A 20,493-nucleotide genomic window follows, 5' to 3' on the forward strand; every position below is an offset into this window, starting at 1 on the left:
TCTTCTTCATTTGAGAGTCACTTTGGCTGTTCTGTTCTGGCTCTTAGCCTTTCCATATAAGTTTTATAGTCTTCTTGTCCATATCTACAAACATTCTCCCGAGGACTTTGACTAGAAGTATGTTAATTTTTCAGATTGATTTAGTAGAGAGGGGAGTACTTGGCAACTTCAGTATATTAAGTCATTTGACCTGTTAGGACATCATGTCTCTTCACTAATTAGGCCTTCTTCAATTCCTTCACCAGTCCTTACTAGTTCTCAGCATACAAGCCCTATGGCTTTTAGGTTTATGGCTTTTTTATTTTTCACCAATTACAAATGGTACTATATTTTTTACTTACCTCTCTAATTACATATTTCAGTTTATGCAAACATAATCAGTTATTTATTATGTTTGCTATGTGTTTTGCTGTCTAGCTAAATTCACTTGCTAACCCTATGAATTTTAGTAAATGCTGGGATTTTCTACATAAATAATCATCTTGTTTACTGATAAGGGTTATTTTTCTTCATCATTTTAAATTTGTAGGCCAAATATTTTTAGCTCTTCTTTGGTCAGGGCATCTGATGCAGTGATTAGGGAGTGAGTGGGCATCCTTCTCCTTCTCATTCTTAAGGAGGAAGTATTTGATTTCTCACAACTGAGTGTCACAATAGCTGAAGGGTTTGTTTGTGTTTTTGACAAGGACTCTTCTTTAAATTGACAAAATTCATGCACACACACACCATACACATACTCTTCTGAGTGTTGTTATCATGAGTGGATATCAAATCTGATCAAAGTTCTTGGTGTCTCACTTTATATGATCATACAGCTTCTCTTCCAGCCCTTTCGCGTGACAATTGCATTAACTGGTTTTCTGATGAAGAACCTGCCCTGCATTCCTAGGACAGAACTTCCGTGTTCTTATTAGCAAACTGGGATAAACTGGTCCAAAGATAAACTCTTCTTAGTCATAGCTACTCTTTCCATAGAGTGATAATTGATTTGCCAAAAGTTATTGGAAATTTTTATATCTCTTTTATGAAACACACCAGTCTGTATTTGGGGGTAGGGTACTATCTATGATTAGTTTGGATATCTTTCTAATGCTAGCCTCATATAACAAGTTTGGAAATGTTCCCTTATATGTTATTTTCTGAAAAAATATATGGAATTGATATTTATTGTTAATATTTATTATTTCTTCTTTAAATGCATGGTAGCATACACCAGTGAAATCTTATGGGGCTAAAGTTTTTTTCAGTACTTAACTTTCTGAACATATGGAATACAGTTATAGTGACTATTTTAATGTCCATTCTGTGTTTTGATTGATGGATTTTTCACTTCAGTAGGGCTATATTTTTGGGTTCCTTACATGTCTGGTAATTTTTGACTGGATGCCAGTCATTGCAGATTTTACTTTGTTGGGTATGAGATATTTTTGTATTCCTATAAATATGCTTAAGCTTTGTTCTGGGAGCAGTTAAGTTACTTGAACTCAATGTGATCTTTTTGAGTCTTACAATTTGGTAGGTGGGAGCAAAGCCATGCTTAGCCTAGAGTTAATTGTACCATTCTACAAGGCAAGACCCTTCTAAATACTCAATGTTCCATGAATTATGATGTCTTCAAGTCTGTCTACTGGGATAAGACATTCTTCTCAGCCCTGTGTGATTGCAGAATATTCATAATTCTTTGTGTTATTGTTTCTCCAAGCTAAGACAGTGTCCTCACTTTGATACTTAGATACATATGCTTCATGACCACCTTGGGTCTTCAAAGTGTCCTTTCTCTCTCTCTCTCTCTCTCTCTCTCTCTCTCTCTCTCTCTCTCTTTCTCTCTCTGAGTAGCTCTCTCCTTTCTGGTACATTTTTCAAGAAATTCTAACTGCTCCCGTTGCTTGAACTCTTAGATTTGTCTTATCAACTCAGAGACTCTGTCAACTTCTTCCAGAGTTCCCACTCTCAAAGCCACAGCCAGGAAATCCACTCAAGGAAGAAAGACCATGAAATACTAGGTTATACATGCTTTGCTTCCTAGCTCTTGAGAATTGCTGCCCTTCTCTACCTGAGACCCAGTGTCTTAAACAGCATGGTTTCGTACAATGTTGTCTGACCTTTTGTTTATTTTAGACATGATGTTAAAACTGGTCCCCGTTTCTTCTTGGCTGGGTGCTTCATTCATCTTTGCAATTATGTAGAATAGTGGTTCCCAACCTTCCTAATGCCATGACCCTTTAAAACAATTCTTCATGTTGTGGTGACCTCCAACCATAAAATTATTTCATTGCTACTTCATAGCTGTAATTTTGCTACCGTTATGAACAGCAATATAAATATCTGATATGCAGGAGATCTGATATGTGACCCCAAAGGGGTCGTGACTCCACAGGTTGAGAACAGCTGATGTAGTACCAAATAGCTTTGACTCTAAAATTATGGGGATGTTGTGTGGCCCTTCAATTCTCATTACCTAGCAGTCTTTAAGGTCATTTCCCAGGGATTAATGAGTGTGTTCTGCTATTACTGTGGAATTTTCTTCTACACTTCTGACACTCATTTTACAAGTATGCCAGCTAGTTTTTTAATATGATATTTTGTGATATTTTAGAATTTTATATAGTCATGCAATGCAATTTGATGTTGGCATCTATCTATACAGCTGAAGAGGGATGAAGCAGGATTACTGCCTGCATAACAGAGAACTTAAGACACTATTGTGCAATATATCCTAATATAAAAATATGAACATGTGTTCCTCTTAGAATCAATGAAATAGAATCTTTTAACAATAGAGCTTATTCTGAATAAAAGTAATTTTGGATAGCACTACAGTTTTTGGCCCAGATCCTTAAAAAGATAACATTTTCCAGTTGATAATGGAGAGAGTGTTATTTGGCCTGCCCAGCATATATCTTTCATTATGCAATTACTGATGAACTTGGGTGGGATAGAAGGTTGAAAGGCTTAAATGTTAAGCCTCTTCTGTTTTATTGGATATGTTTTTAGAGCACTAAAATTGGGATAAAGATTTAAAATACACCATCAAAACCTCTTCAGTATTGGCAGACTTTTTGTGTTAACAACAATCATCCTTTCATTAAAGAAATAAGATCAAGTATTATCCCTAGGGAAGATTCCTGTAAAATGTGAACTTAACAGCAGATCTAAAACTAAGATGAACTCAAACATCAGAATAAGAAACCTGTGTTTTCAAAGTATTAGTGTTTCACCTTTCTCTGATTCATCAGTTCAGGACAGCAACAGAATTTAAAACTTTATTCAAAATGCTCTATATAGAAAAATGAAGACAGTATCTGCCACACTATGAAATTTTCAGATAAATCTTTGAAGTACATTCTTCGGTAACAACTGGCTTGTGGAATGCTGGTTGCCACCCAGGTATGTGAAATGACAGAATTCATGATTCCCATAAAGAGCCTGTCCATTTAACACAGAAATATGTTATCTAATCTCTCTTAAACTGTTGATTAGTAACCTAGACTATGTCCCAAAGACTGGCATCACGGTTCTGTCAACAAAGCCAGAAGAGATCAGGACAGATGCAGTGGATCAAGAAACAGTGCGCCTTTGTAGGAGAGGACATTCAGAGGAATGTGTGGCCTGGTGAGGAATGTGGCCACCTTCCCCACCAACCACACCAATTACACTAGTCACTCAGGAAGCAGGCATCACAGAGCATCATATCTTGGAACTTCTTAAACATCTCTGTGCATAACAGTGATGCAAACTAGAAGAATCCTCTAGCCCACTCTAAATTGACGAGAATTTATTATTTAATGCAACAATGTTTTTCCCACTCAACTTAGCTTTTCCTATCAACATGCAGAAATTAAATTTCATTTTTCACGTTTTCCTTTTTTATATTTTAATAGTTGAGAATTTCATGCATGAGTAAAACTGTGTCCATATCATTTCACGCCTCCATTTCCCACCCCGACACTTCCCATGTTCTTCCCACTATCCCTGCTCCAATTCAATGACTTCTTCTATAATTATTATAGGATCATTATAGACTATGTATAAAAAATACTGAGTCCAACTAGCATTGCCTATATATACACATGTTCAGGGCTGACCACTTAGGATTATCACATCAGGAGCCTATTTCCTAAGTTATGTTCTGACATACATCAGATGCCATTAACAATTCTTGTGATGCACATGTTGAACATACCCTGAGTTAAACAGGAGGAAATGGATTCTTTGACTTGGAGTTGCTAAGGAACTAATAGTAACTAACAAAAGGGCTTTGAGAATTTCCCTGAATAGGGTATAGTCAACAAGGTTCCCTAATTTTCCCTAAAGCCGTTTTTTCAGGACCCATCCTTGGGGCCAATGGTTCACTCATTTGTTTGATTCCTTACTCTCTCACATAAAGTGTGACATGGAAGAGACTCTTATAAACTTGGAACAAAATAATGAATTGACTGATTCCTGGTGACTGCTGGGGCCATCTTCTCGCTACACAAGAACAGACTGCAGCTCCTCCAACCTCTTGTGTTGTGGTCTGCCCATCACTCTGGCGCCTGTGTTACCCCATTTTCCTCTTCGACTAGGCACAGGCAGAAGGGTGTCAAGAGATATTTCTTCCCTCTTGTTTGGTGGGCTCTCCGCATCCCGCCTCCGATCCTCTGCAGCCTTCTTCTGCCTTTCTCCCTACTCTTCCCCCTGGAGCATACACACTTGAGTGCATCAGCCAAAAGGCAGCGGCCTTACCGTCTCAGCATGTGGAATGTGAGTTCCTTCTAACAAGGAGGAGCTGGGCCCATGGGCTGTGTGGGGGTCAGAAGCCTGCAGCTGAGCAGAGCGGTGCCAAACAGTAAGGCTTGCTTTCCCTTGGACTTCATTTGACCTACGGATAAACAAAGACCTGCTATTTCTAGAGGTCTCATTGTTTCAACTTCTTTGAATTGCTTTTGCGAGCCTCAAAATGCACGTCTTTTTGAAACCTTAGGCTCTGTAGGCCCAGCCGCAATGTCCCTGCGTTCCTCTTCTGTTTTACCCCTTACTCAGTTTGCTTTCTGTGCCACGGAGTCCCAGCTCTGAGAATCGCAGCCTTTTATTCCACGGTGCATGGCATTAAAAGCAGCAATACATTTATAATGTCAGCAGAGTATTCAACAGCCTCAATAAGTGTAACCTCTTCAGGGCAGGACTGAAGACCCGGGATTTCCTTCCTCAATCACCAGGTCATATACAAGGGAACCTGCAGTGTTTGATGGCACAGAAAATAAAAATATTTCAGCCCTACACGTGCCTGGTACCCGTGGAAAGCAGAAGGTGTTGAAACTGGAGTTAGAGACAGTTGTGAGCTGCCATGTGGGTGCTGGGAATCAAACCCAGGGCCTCTGGAAAAGCAACGAGTACTCTTAACCACTGAGCCATCTCTCAGCCTCCCTGGCCCAATTCTTAAGAAGTCTTGGACTAAAAAGAGGAAAATAAATGTATTGAATGCCTACTATGTTCCAGGCAACATATCTGTATCTGTATCTGTATCCACTATTCATATCTGTGTATGGCAGTATTAGATGTTGCCTTCTTTTAGAAGCCTAGAGACTGAGACTCATTAGATAACTCCTGTGGCTCACTATCTAAACTAACCCCCACTGGGAATCTTTTATTTAAACCTAATTATCCCAGTACTATGATGATGTCTATTGTTAGAAACATAAGTAGGAATAGACATGTGCACATAATTTCTGGATATAATGGCTCATGGTAAAGAATTTGCCTTTTTCGTCTGTCAAGTGCTTTTCTATCCACTTGGCCTTGCTTTAGTCGCCATGCTCTTAGGGATGATTCCATTTCTTCATCACGAAATCTTTGTGCATGTCACCAGTCATGGGTGAGGCAGTCTCTGAAGTGAAAGTGAGCCTGCAGCCAGTGTAATAAGGCAGAGATGGAGTTTCCAATGATGTCTGTGATGTCAACAGGGTGGGTAGAATCTACCTCCAATTACTTTTCTAGGATTTATTTTTATTTTGAATTATGTGTAGGTATATGTTTATGCACATGAGTATGTACATGTGAGTACAGATACCTGAGAAGGCCAGAGGCATCTGATTCCCCAGAGCTGGAGTTACAGATGGTTGTGAGCCACCTGATGTGGGTGCTGGGAACTGAACCCAGGTCCTCTGGAAGAACAGCAAGAGCTCTAAACCACTGAGCCATCTCTTCAGCCTCCTTGGGTTTTTGTTTTGTTTTGTTTTTGTTTTTGTTTTTTGTTTTTCTTTTTCAAGACAGGGTTTCTCTGTGTAGTTTTGGTGCCTACCCTGGAACTCACTCTGTAGACCAGGCTAGCCTCAAACTCACAGAGATCCACCTGCCTCTGCCTCCCCAGTGCTGGGATTAAAAGAGTGCACCACCACCCCCTGGCCCTATTTTTTTTTTAATGTGTGTGTTTCATGAATGTTTGCTCAATTTTAGGTAGAGTAATCCATGGTAAAATGATCTTCGATTCAGCCAGATTTTTAAAGGTATTTCAAAACAGAGATGGTAAATGTGGAGATATATTAGATCATCATTTACAGGCTTTCACAATATTTCATTAAGAATGAAGGTAGTTTATAGTTGGGAATGGGAAGGAAGGGTTTTGAGGGTTCAGAGCACACAAATGTATTTTCCCCCTCCTAGTCTTCCCCACTTAGCCAAGATGCTCTAACAGAGAGAGGTGCAAATTCTGATAAAATGCATCATCCTTTGAACACTAAGGCTTATTTTTATTTTTAATCCAGTGCAAATGCTGTAATCAAGGAAAATTTGATGGCATTTTAAAATCAAAAAGTTTTCCTTAAAAATCCATTTTTAAATCAAAATTCATGGGAGGGTGGGGCTGGAGACATGGCTTAATAATTCAAAGAACATACTGCTTTTACAGAATACTCAAGTTCAGTTTTCAGCGGCCACGGTCAGGTAGCTCACAATAGCTCTAGGGAACCTGCCCCCTTCTTCCAGTCTCCAGGGACAACTGCACTCACATGTGTACATATCCCCACCTGGAAGCAGATGGACACACACACACACACACACACACACACATACACAAACACTTAAAACAAATGTTAAAAAAATCTTATTTCCTGTAAGTGGTCTAGTTCCCCCCAAGCTAAGCAGCAACTAGCTTCTTTAACATGTTTTACTTTGGAGAAAGGACACATTTTGATTCTCAAACATTGGCTTCACATTTCAAACACTAAAAGAAAACAAAATTTAAATCTGTTGTTCTGCCTTTGTGTGGGAGACAATCGGTAATTTTGCATCAGATTATGTGCTTTTAAAGTTTTGTTCTGTTTCTCTCTAGTGGATGACACCGTGGTTGCCATACCTTATGGAAGCAGACACATCCGCCTTGTCTTGAAGGGGCCAGATCATTTGTGTAAGTAGAGCCACTGTTTTCCTTGAGGGCCTGGAGATTTTAGCTTTTATTATTAATTTGTTCCCAGAAGGAATGAAAGTGCAAGAGAACCAATCCCCCACCCCACCCCTTCACTGTAGTGTGGTATGACCACTTGAATGCCTTCTGTCTATAACTGGCTGCCTGATGAGATGGGAGAAGGCTGTGCAGTCATTACATCTAAGCACAGGCACGCTGAAATATACACAAGAGATGGTGTCAGTGGGTTGTCCCTAGGCTATGCGCGTGACTGAGTCGCCAGACCTTTGTGACTGTTACCTCTCTGCCTTTCCTCTCTATAGTTACTCATACCTTTTTTCTTTTCTCACCTCTCTTTTCCTCCTTCTAAAATTCATTCCTTCTCCATTCTTTTACTTTTCCTTCCATATTTTAAATCTTTACTTCATCAATCCACAAATATGTAGGAGTAACAAATGAAGTGTGACATTTAAAACAAACCTTTGCAGAAAAATTAATTCTGTGTCTTAGTTCAGAACCCTCATACCTTGAAGATAAATGGTAGGATTTGAGATTAAATGATAACAAAGCCTTAAAGATAAGAGGGTAGCTGGGTCCACATAGGGTTTGTCTGTAAGAACTGATCCTCAGTCATTCCAAGGCAGCCACATCTTCTTCCTTGCGGTTTAGTGCTATTTAGATAGAGCACTGTAAATTACAACCAGAAAATTTTGGTCTGTGATAAAGACAAAGGGGGATGTGATGCCATTTCCTCTGAAGTTCGCCTTCACTGAAAGGCTCCTTCGGTTATTCCCTTCAGCACTGTGGTCCCCTCCACTCTGCTCACCTCTGAAATCCCCATGGTCAATTCTGGTCTTTCCCCCTCCTCTTCTACACACATGCCCACGAAATCAGTTTAAGTAGCAAAAGTTATTTTCTGGCAATTAGACTATAAAGATCATTATAATCTGATAAACAAGAGGAAGATGGCCAGAGCCTGTAAAAGTTAGTTTTTCCTACTAAGTCTGTTCCTAAAAACAAACACATTTAATTGAGGAGGTGAAGTCGGAAAGGTCATGTGAAGTCAGGAATGAGTGAGGTACAGTTTAGACAAAACAAGAAAACACTGATAAGTCATTCTTATATGGACCCGAGTTCTTTTCCAATCCTGAACCGCCCCATAAAGTCCAGTGTTCACATGTCAAAAGATAACATATTGTGCACTTTATACCTCCCAAATGATTGGTTTAGCCTCTTAAGAACAGGACACAGCTAAATGCTATTGTAACAACCACACTCCAAAATGGAATTTTTGTGAGCAGTGACGGAGAATGAAATAAAATAGCCAGGCTGAGATCATCGCCACACAGGGAAATGACTCGATATTACCAAAGAAATATTTAAAGCAAAATACTATATTTATAAATATGATAGTCTCCTATATTTCCTAGTTTTATGATTGCTGAGGAGCTGAAGAATTGGGGGGGTCTAGGGAGATGGCTCAGTTAGTGAGGCATTTGCTATGCAAGTATAAGGATCTTATTTCAGACCCCCCAACACCCATGGAAAAAGCCAGATAAGAAAGCAGTACTGGAGGCAGAGACAGGCTGGTCCCCAGAGCTTATTAGCCTGCTAGTGTAGCCCAAGGAGTGAGCCCCAGGTCCAGTGAGAGACCCTGTCTCAAGAAACTAAGATGCAGAGTAATTGGGGAAGAAACCCAATATCAATATCTGTCCTCTACACACAGAGACACACATATGCATACACAATGCATGCATGAGATGCACAAAAGCCAAAGGATTATCTTTATTTTATTGAATCATCCTAAAGAATGGCTAGGTAAGCTGCAAGTGATATTCATGAATGATAGAATGCAATATGAGATCTCCTTTTCCCCAGTGAACGTGCCGCTTACACTGTATAGGTAGGTAATACCAAGTGGTCAGCCCACACGTACAAGTAACCTTATACAGACAGAGCAAGTTGTAGGGATGTATATATAGATACATGTAATAACAATTAAAGAAATAGAGGCTGTGAACCTGAGAGCAAGGGATGGAACATAGGAAAGGTTGGAGAGGAGAAATTATGTAATTATACTTTAATTTCAAAAGATATTTTAGAAGAATTTGCTGTTTTGTTTCTTTTTAAATTTTTTTTAGTTATTTCAACAAAATGATGGGGGACTGGTAAATGATGCCCCATGTCTCCTATGGCTGTTTTCTCTTCACAATGGGGCCAGCCTCAACTATTGCAGGCCAAAGCAGCACCACACCAGCTCATCTTGAACCAGATGGAGCTTGAGAAAGGCAGCAGGGATGGCCTCTCAGCAAAACTGAGTGCTCAGAACTAGGCTACACCCCTAGCCTCTAGCACCTGCAAAGGTGTTATGTATGTTTTTAACTCAAAAGCTCACTCTGTAATGCAGAAGAGGAGAGCCTTGATTAAACTGGGGTGAAAGACACAAAGCCTCACATATCTTCCTACTGAAGAATGGTTGACAGAAAAAAAATGATTCTTGTGCTATTTCTCCTGGAAATAATTTGCCTAAGTCCCTCTGTCTTTCTTCATATAGTCCATAATCAGTCTAAATAAGTTCTCAGTCACAACTTAGTCCTCTCTGTGATATATATTATCAATATATATTCAGTAAAGAAGTCAGCCCTCCTCCTCCACATTTGATAGTTCCTTCCCTGCACCCAAATCATCCTGCTTGTGCTTATATGACATAATGCATATATATATATATATATATATATATATATATATATTACCAATATATGTAGCTAGAGTTTTCCTGCCTTGCCCACAGTCAGGACAAATCTCTGTCACCCGCCAGTCCCACAGCCGCTCAGACCCAACCAAGCAAACACAGAGACTTATATTGCTTACAAACTGTATGGCCGTGGCAGGCCTCCTGTTAACTGTTCCTATATCTTAAAGTAACGTATTTCTACAAATCTATACCTTGCCACGCGGCTCGTGGCTTACCAGCATCTTCACATGCTGCTTGTCCTGGCAGTGGCTGGCGGCGTCTCCTTCTGCCTTCCTGTTCTTTTATTTCTCCTCTCTGTTAGTCCCGCCTATACTTCCTGCCTAGCCACGACCAATCAGGTTTTATTTATTGACCAATCAGAGCAACTTGACATACAGACCATCCCCCAGTACAGCCAAGTGCAGACCATCTCAGACACCTGCACTCAGGCCCATGGTCCTAATCATCCTCTATGCAAACCTGCTGGGTAACGCCACAAGGAACCAAAGAAGGGCTCCCACAGGACATACATTAACATCCCACAGCAAATATATATTGTAATATATGGGTTAATACACATCACAATATATAACAATAATTTTATTTGCAATCATATATAAATGCATATATATAATCACAACTGCAATCATCTTTAGCATGCTCTAATTTCCTACAACCAAAGATGCCTCATAGACTGTGTCATTGAACAATTTTAGACTTGAACGCTCTAGGATCCATTTCTTTCTGCCTAAGCATTTATACAATATCACATATGTGAATAAAAATAGTTATCAAAAGTGGTTGTCAAAAGAGAGGGGTCTCAATGGATAGCACCTGTCTTTATGCCACTGTTGTTTTATTCAGTTGAGCAACAGCATGTGTGCAGTAAGCAACAGAAAGTATAAAGGGATGTAGGTTAGTGCATGAGCAAGCTGTCACACAGATGCCTAGGCAAAACATGGATGCACTTGGCCCTACGTCAATGAGCAAAAAGAAAACTGGAGGGTATTACTGGGCTGAAGGCAACCAGGACAGACATCAGATAGCTATGTATGAGACGTGAGTAAGCCAAGGGAATTGGGTTACAGTAAAGTGGGATGCTCAGATGAGGTATTGGAAAGTCAAAGAGTATTTTGACAGGGAGCCATGGATTCTTGGATAGTGAGTTTTAAAATAATTTCATTTGCAATATAATCTTCTGTATGACATAGCCACGCTTATATATTTTATTTATATTACAATTTTAATAGTGTTGGCTATCAAAAGAATAATGTTTCTCTCTTAGGTAGCATGAGTTTTAATTCCACAAAATGTTCTTGCATGTATTCTGTGGTAGCCCAGGCATACCTGCCTCTCCTCTTCTTGCATTTGATTATATAGATCTGGAAACCAAGACACTCCAGGGGACTAAAGGTGAAAACAGTTTGAGCTCTACAGGCACTTTCCTTGTGGACAATTCTACGGTGGACTTCCAGAAACTTCCAGACAAAGAGATACTGAGGATGGCTGGGCCACTGACAGCAGATTTCATCATCAAGGTAAGCCTGTTTGGTATTTTAATAATAAGCCACACCCAAACACAAGGCACTTATAATCTCTGAAAGAAAGAAATCATAGATGATAGATGGATGGATGGATGGATGGATGGATGGATGGATGGATGGATGGATGGATGGATGGATAGATAGATAGATAGATAGATAGATAGATAGATAGATAGATAGATAGATAGATAGATGGACAGATAGATAGACAGATAAATGATAGATAGAAATAATTAGGTGATTATATATACATGTAGTACGTATATACATATAACCTTTGTTACCCAGGAAATGTCTAATTCAGAAGTTTTGTTAGCTACATCTTGGACTTCATAAGAACATAGAATGTTTTCAAGGAGTATCTTTAAATATATTATTAATTAAATGGCCTCATATATAGCCAATATTATCTATCATTAGTTGGAAAATATAGATAATTTCTTTTGGCTTGTTGAGACAGGGTTTCTCTGTGTAGCTTTGGTGCCTGTCCTGAACCTTTCTCTGTAGACCAGGCTAGCCTCCAACTCGTAGAGATCCACCTGGCTCTGCCTCTTCCTGAGTGCTGGGATTAAAGGCATGCACCACCGCCCCTCGGCCTCTAAATCATTTCTAAATAATTAGGGTAAACTTGTTAACTAATATAAGGTATCCCCATTAAGAGAGAAATGCAAACTGATAACTTGTAGATCTAACCAACTACTCATGCTTCCAATGGCAAATTCTGTTTTCTCTTGTGCTGGCAAGAAGATTGACTGGCTTCCTTCTATCAGCGCTGTCCTGCTCTTCAAGGTAATATGAAACACATTGCTGGAAGCAACAGGACATTCTATTGGAAAAATGCACACACTGGGAGAACACTTGGGAATCACAATAAAATAAAACATTTTTTTTTCTTTAGTAGGTCAGGAGGACCTGAAGGGTTTCAGCTGTAAAGCTGTAAAACTTGTAATGTGTCCAAGACTCCATAAATTTTTTCATCATGAGACCTGGAGCCAGAGGACATTTGATTTAAGCAAGGATTTGGTGACCCCAAGGCAGCTGGAAGTAAGAATGCATGAAGGAAAATGTGATAGGCAGTAAGGTTGTATGGAAGAAGGGTTCCAGAACACTGTACTCTACCTGCATCTGTGTGGTAGCTCTTTTGAATCCAGGCCAGATGCTGGCCACATGAATATGAACAAGAAGCTACAAACTATTAGAGATAACCTACAGTAATTCATCTAGTAAAGACTAAGTAATATATTAATTCTTTGAAGCCCATAGAGTACTGCTGAATAGACCATACATATAATAGTCATTTCTCTGGTGGCTTTACACAGTATGCATGCTGAAAGGATAGAATGAGTTCCAGTAATACTGTGCATCTTTGCATAGTTCATAGCATCATCTAACACTTTCCACCCAACTAGTTATTATATGTCCATCACCCCTTGGATACTTTACAAGCACAGTGAGGTATGTATATTCAAGATTGAACTTAAGTAGGCTCAGAAACCCACATTGTCACATTCTTTTTGTTAATTATCTCCATCTTTATAAATGTTTTTAATAATTATGTTTAGTTACTATTCAAAATAATGTTTCACTTATATATATGACATTGTGGCTTGCTCGTACTTGTTGACCACTGTTCTTCCCCAACCTTCCTCCTTAACTTTTAACAATTCACATTCTCCACCCAAGTCATCCTGCTAGTGTTTATATGACATAATACATACGTGACTATGTGTATATGTGTCTATTTAAGTCTAGAGTCTACACACATATAATACTTTGTTTTTGTCAAGCCCTCTCTATAGGTAGGACTTGTATTGCCTAACCAAGCAAATCAGAAGAGTCGCTTAGTTTCTCACCTTTACACAATAAACTTAGTCTTGTTTCTATACTGTTTCTCAAGACTGGTCCTTCTCCATCCTGGCTGCCTTTGTTTTAGTTTAGACCTTTGTATTCCCTTGACTAAGCTAATACTGTGAGAGCAGAATTTTTTCCAGCTCAGATCTGTTATCTATTTGGCTTCAGAATCTGTTTTCTAAACTCATTTGTCCCCTTTTCAGAATCCTTCATAGCCCTTCCCCTTTGAGGATAAAATGCAAATTCACAGCACAGCCATATTATTTTGACAACCAGGATTCTTGGTGTATTTCCATCTTCACTTTTAATTTGACCCCTTCTGTTCAGGCTGACAAGTCCTATACACAGACAAAACTCATGGTCTTAGAGAAGTGTCATGGTCTCTCCCTGGAATGTTCCTCTCTTTTCCTCTAGCGTCTTCTTCACCAATGCCTCTTTGTCCTTTACCATTTCTTCTTCACCCCAAATTTGTTTATGTCTCCTAACTCATTCTCTCCAAGAGGGAGGAGCTGCATTGTATTTGTCTTCACATTTCAATAACAGCGAACCATGAGTAAATGCTAGAGAGTAAGGAATTTCCACATCTCAAACAGCACTGCTTTAACCGTAGCAGGTGATGACATTTCAACCACCATGAAACTCAGCTTCAGGAAGGACTCACTAGAGGTCATACCCATGGTAACCTTGGACTAGAAATTACATTTCTTTTCTTCTAGCCCAAACCTTTTTTTTTTTTTCCATTTTCTGTGTTCCTTCTAAGAGTGTCTTTTTTCCTTAAGCTTTCATTGGAAAACATCTGGAATTAAATGAATGTAAAGTTATTCTAAATTAGATTATATAAAAATTTTAATGTATTCATACAAATTTGAAAATGAGCCAGATAATTTAAGAAATATAAAAAAATAAAGAAAAACACCATTTCTCTGTTGATTTATTTATTTATTTATTTATTTATTTATTTTTTTTTTTTTTTTTTTTTTTTGGTTTTTCGAGACAGGGTTTCTCTGCGTAGCTTTGCGCCTTTCCTGGAGCTCACTTGGTAGCCCAGGCTGGCCTCGAACTCACAGAGATCCGCCTGGCTCTGCCTCCCGAGTGCTGGGATTAAAGGCGTGCGCCACCACCGCCCGGCCTTCTCTGTTGATTTATAATGAAATAACTTCTGTGTTTCTTTAATAAAGGACCTAAAAGTAAAGGTTATCATTTTATAGTTTTTCAGATTTAGCTCTTAAAATTCATCTCAACTTATACAGGTTGATTCCATATTTGGCTGCTGTGAATGATGGGATGGACATGAGAAGGCAGCTGTCTCTTCAACATCCCCACTTCATGCCCTTTGATTACACACCCAGATGGGGATTGTTGCATCATACAGTACTTCATGGTAGTTATATTTTTACAACTCTTTGAGGAATTCTTTTTTGGTTGGTTGAATCAATTCACATTCCCACACTCAGTAGAAAACCTCCCTTCTCTCTGCATTTGCGTCAGCTGTGGCTTTCCTCAGTTCTATAACAGCCATTCTGGCAGGTATGGGGTGACAGGTGACCAAGGGTTTCATTGCATTTCCATCATGATTAGTGATGCTGGGTGTTTGCTTTTAAGCCAGCTGGCCCTTTCTGTGTTCGCTTTGAAGAAGTGCCTTTCAGATCATTTGCCCATTTTAACGAAGTCTTTTATATTTTTTGCTATTCAGTTGTGTTTCTAGTGTATTTTGGATATTAACTACTTATGGTTTTTATATATATCCTCTCCCATTTTCTGGGATGTTCTCCTTATACTGTTGATTGTTTCTCTTGCTGTGTACAATTTTTTTTAGTTTAATATAATATGTTTTTATTTTGATTTTGTTGCCTTTTCATTTGAGATTATGCAGCCCCCCAAATCATTGTTAAGACCAACACATGTCATCAAGCTATTCCCTGTGTTTCTTCAAGTATGTTTATAGTTTTAGGATATACATTGATTTTTGTGTATGAAAGAGTATGAGCTTATTTGTGTGTATGATTAAGGATAAAGGTCTAATTTATTTTTTGACCTGGGACATCCAGGTTCCCAGACTCCATTTATTAAAGAGAATATTTCTTCCCTTATTCTGTGTCCTTGACAACTTTGTCAAAACTAAATTGACCATAAAATGCCTGGGTTAATTTGTGGGCTCTTTGTTCTGTTCCACTGGTTCATGTTTCTGGGTTCATACCAGTGCCATGCTGTTTTGATCACTGTACCATTAGAGTAGACTTAGAAATCGGGTAGTGTGATACCTCTAGCTTTGTTGTTTTGGCCTCAAGATTGCTTTGTCTACTCGAATTTTCTATTCTATAAGAATTTTTGAATCATTTTCTATTTCTATGAAAGATGTCTTTGGAATTTTGATAAAGATAGCATTGAATTTATGGGTCACATTGGATGATGTAGACATGTAGACATTTTAACATTATTCCTCTAATACATAGGCATGATGTACTTTCCATTCATTTGTGTCTCATTCAATTTCTTATCACCATATTTTACATTTTTTAGGGTATAGACCTTTTACTTCCTTAGTTACATTGACTCATCTTTCTCCCTGAAGAAACATTTCTTCAAAAAAATTTAAACACCAAACATTGGTTATACAAGCAAATTTCGCAATGCTTGTGTGCTATGATGGGTAAGCATTCTAGAATTTACTATGTCCTGCTGCTTCCTGGCTGTGTGACCTCTTGTATAATGTTTTATCTGCTTGAGCCTATTTACTCCTTCATAAAGTGGTAACAGGATAGGACCACTCCCAATGGAGCCCCCATAGGGTATTAAATGAGATGGTGTGTATAAAAGTGGATAGAATTAAATTACTTCCTTCCTGTCTTTTTAAAATGCTTTAACTGCCAGTCAACAAATCACAGTGCATGCTCTACACAATAGCAGAAAGTTTCTTCTCTGAAGATGGTCACAGGCTGATCAGTTTACAATTGGTGCCCCAGCAACAGTTGGGCAGGTATGTCCAATAAAATAAATAGATGTGGAAGTAGATGTCCATGACATCTGCCAATATGTGAATCACTGGGGGCAACTAGCTGGCTTGTCAACCCTTCCTCCTGTGCTGCATGTGTCTGTTCTGAAGCTGCAGATTTGGCAAATGGTAATCACCCTCCCTGATAAAGTCCACCCTTCCCCAGAACCTCTGATTGGCTCTAATCTTGAAAGTACTTCCCATGTGTTGAGATGTGCTGTGGGTTTGCCTGTTTGAATAGATTATGAAGGAATTCAGATTAGACAAAAAGAAACATGGTGAACACTGAGCTATGAATGTAGAGGGAGCACACAGCCAGGGAGAAAAGAGTAGGCATATGCAGAGCTGAAAACCTGACTCAGTTCATGTACTGGTCAGTGGAGAACAGTCATCTCCAGTGGAAGACAATTTACAAAACTGAATTTATGGAGGTAGAGCACCCCATAAGAAGACTAGCATTGTTTCATTTGTTGCCAGTGTGACATTTTGGTGTGAATTTTAGAAAATTAACAAACATTGATTGTATGCCTTATTTTGTAGATGGTGATTTGAAGTGTATGTACACTGGGGAACATTACATTTAGCTACATGTTGGTTAATTAACAAATGCATCACTGCACAAAGCTAAAGTAGCAAATGGCAACATCACAAAAATGGCCAGTTTTAGTACTCTACAGGAATGATACATAGTTTGTGATTCCCACTTGGAATCAGTGTTAGGCAGACACAATCCTTTTCTATTTTTCCCCAGAAAACTTTGAGCATAATTATGCACATAATCAAGTACCCAAAGGTGTTTTTATTCTGTGAGATATTTTGAAAAGAAGCCTAGAAATAAATAAGGGCAAAGTATAAGTTCTCTTATCCAGTAAGTTTATGGAACACTCATGTCTCAATGTCCTTCTTTTAGAAAATGCTCAGGAACAAGAGTAAGTGAGACCATGCTATGGTGGGCACATCTTTAATCCCAGCACTCAGCATATAGAAGCAGGTTAATCTCTGGGAGTTTGAGGCTAGCCTGGTCTACAATGTAAGATCCAGAACAGCTAGGGTGATTACACAGAGAAACCTTGTCTCAAAAAAGAAAAGAAAAAGTGTAAGTGAGCTGTCTGCATGCATTTCTACCTTCACCTAGTTTATAATGACATTTAGGAAACAAAACACTGGGTCAAGAAGAAAGTAATGTTGCACATAATTGAAAAGTAAAGTTTAAAAAATAGATAGTAAAAGCTAATAATATTCAGTATAGGCTCATATTATTAAGAAAGACTTTCTGAGGCACGGGCAGCCTGTGAATATTGGGAAAGACTGAAAATAGTCCATTCTTTTCTCCCTTGGAGGCTGAACTGCGCTGTTTCAGTCTAGACCACACTTCCCTGATACCTGGGAGATTCTGGGAATATACCTATAATATACCTCCCCCACTGGATATCCCATGTTGATGAGTCAAAAATCATTGTCCTAAGCCAGGAGACTGCGAGAGGAAAAGTGAAGTCAACTGTAGGACAGCAAAGCAGTCAATGATTGCATAGTGATTTGTCTTCCCACTCAATTTGGATGCAGAGTGGGTCCCAAGTTTAGAAAGAGACTGATGGTGTTTGGAATGAGCTAATTTGGGGATGCTGCATTTCTTGTCGGGCTTCATAGCTTCATACAATGTCAGACAGCAGGGCTCCAGGTGGAGAGCCAAGAAGCAACCTTTCACTCTTACTGCTGAGCATGGCCCTGTGCTATCCTGCCCTCCCCATGTCTGCTCTGGTCCTTCATGTCCTTGCCCTCCTTCTCCTGAACACTGCAATGGTCTTCCTAGCCTCAGCTCTGCTCTTCCATTCAGCATTGCCTTTCAGGTTCATTCTTTAACCATTTTGCTCCTTGGTTCATGACCTCTGTTGTTCCTAGAAAGGCATCTCTAGCATACTGCCCAAAGTCATGGCAGCATCAGCTAGAGCCATATACCATGTCACCCTGAGCTAGGGCCAATAGCTCAAAATGTGTGCTTCCATACTGAGGTCCACAATTCTCAAAGTGCTGGAAAATTCTTTAAGGCATATAAAGGCAAAGTTGAATGCTACAAATTTTTAAGTATTTAATTTTAGAATTTCCAAATGCTAAGATCATCAAGCATTCCTGACAGTGGGAAGATTGAGTCCATGCTCCATTCCACTAGTAACTAGCACTTCTTTTTTTCCTTACTTAAATTCATTTATTTGTTTTACATCCCAACTGCAGTTTCCCCTCTCTCCTCTCCTCTCACTCACTCTGCCTGCCGCCCATCCACTCCTCCTCTGTTTCTGTTCAGAAAGGGGCAGGCCTCCCCTGGGTATCAACAAAACAAGGCACAGCACTTTGCAGTCAGACTAGGCACCTCCCCTTGTATTAAGGCTGGGAAAGGCGACCCAGTATGGGGAGTAGGGTCCCAAAAGCCAGTAAAATATTCAAAGACAACCCCTGCTCCCACTGTTAGGAGTCCCACAGTTAGACAACTGTCACATATATGTAGAGGGCCTATGCCAAACCTATGCAGGTTCCTTGGTTGTCAGTTTAGACTTTGAGCTCCTATGAGCCCAGGTTAGTTGTTTCTGTGTGTCTGTGGGTTTTCTTGCCATGTCCTTGACCCCTCTGGCACATATAATCCCTCCTCCCTCTCTTCAGCAAAGCTCTTCCCTGAGTTTGACCTAATGTTTGGCTGTGGGTCTCTGCATCTATTTCTATTAGTTACTGGATGAAAGTTCTCTGATGACAATTGGGGTAGTCATCAATCTATGAGTATAACAGAATACCATTAGACATCATTACATTGACATTTTTTTTCTCCAATCCTGTTTGGTTCTATCCTGGGTCTCTAGGCAATCCAGCCTCTGGATCAAGCACTCCCAACTCATTTGTTAGCCACTCCCACAGTCTCTGTGCCACCCTTACTCCACTACATCCCATAGGCAGGAGAGACTGTAGGTTAAAGGTTATATGGCTGATTGGTGTCCCAATCCCTCCACTAGAAGTATTGCCTGATCACAGGAGATGGCCAGCTCAGGTTAGGTATCCACTGTTACTAGGAGTCTTATCTGGGGTCATCCTTGTAGATTCCTGGGAGTTTAGGTCATACTTCAAAAACCTGTACTCACAGAACTGGAAAATCTAAAAGAAATGGACACATTTCTTGATAGATACCGCATACCAAAATTAAATTAAGATCAGATAAACAATTTAAATAGATTCATAACCCCTAAAGTGTAGCTAGAGTTTTCCTGCCTTGCCCACAGTCAGGACAAATCTTTGTCACCCGCCAGTCCCCCAGCCGCTCAGACCCAACCAAGTAAACACAGAGACTTATATTGCATACAAACTGTATGGCCATGGCAGGCTTCTTGCTAACTGTTCTTATATCTTAAATTAATCCATTTCCATAAATCTATACCTTGCCATGTGGCTCATGGCTTACCGGCATCTTCACATGCTGCTTGTCCTGGTGGCAGCTGACAGTGACTCCTTCTGCCTTCCTTTTCTTTCTTTTCTCCTCTCTGTTAGTCCCACCTATACTTCCTGCCTAGCCACTGGCCAATCAGTGTTTTATTTATTGACCAATCAGAGTAATTTGACATACAGACCATCCCACAGCACTAAAGAAATAGAAGCAGTCATTAAAAGTCTTCCAACCAAAAAAATTCAAAGCCAGATGGTTTCAGCACATAATTCAACCAGACTTTCAAAGAAGAGCTAATGCCAATACTTCTCAAATTAGTCTACAAAATAGAAACAGAAGGAACTTTGCCAAATTCTTTTTATGAGGTCACAGTCACCCTGATACCCAAACCACACAAAGACTCAACAAAGAAATAGAATTACAGACCAATTTCCCTCATGAACATTGATGCAAAAATACTCAACTAACAACTCACAAACCAAATCCAAGAACACATCAAAGAGATCATCTATCATGTTCAAGTAGGCTTCATCTCAGAGATACAGGGATGGTTCAACATACAAAAATCAG

The 20,493-nt window shown here is 39.4% G+C and overlaps 1 protein-coding gene across 6 annotated transcripts in view; it reads left to right on the forward strand.

The window, feature by feature from the left end:
- The window catches only part of Adamtsl1 (ADAMTS like 1), a 933,106-nt gene that overhangs the window by 700,941 nt on the left and 211,672 nt on the right, over positions 1-20,493 (forward strand). For 5 of the 6 annotated variants that reach the window (XM_076564473.1, XM_076564474.1, XM_076564475.1 and 2 more), the window contains 2 exons: positions 7,310-7,384; positions 11,496-11,653. In XM_076564473.1, the coding sequence (XP_076420588.1) occupies positions 7,310-7,384; positions 11,496-11,653 (233 nt within the window). Of the gene's footprint in view, positions 1-7,309; positions 7,385-11,495; positions 11,654-11,869; positions 12,449-20,493 lie in introns of those variants that run through there. The other variant, XM_076564477.1, reaches the window with a different exon arrangement.

This window comes from Peromyscus maniculatus, chromosome 2, assembly GCF_049852395.1.
Source record: "Peromyscus maniculatus bairdii isolate BWxNUB_F1_BW_parent chromosome 2, HU_Pman_BW_mat_3.1, whole genome shotgun sequence".
In the NCBI taxonomy this organism is placed as follows: domain Eukaryota; kingdom Metazoa; phylum Chordata; class Mammalia; order Rodentia; family Cricetidae; genus Peromyscus; species Peromyscus maniculatus.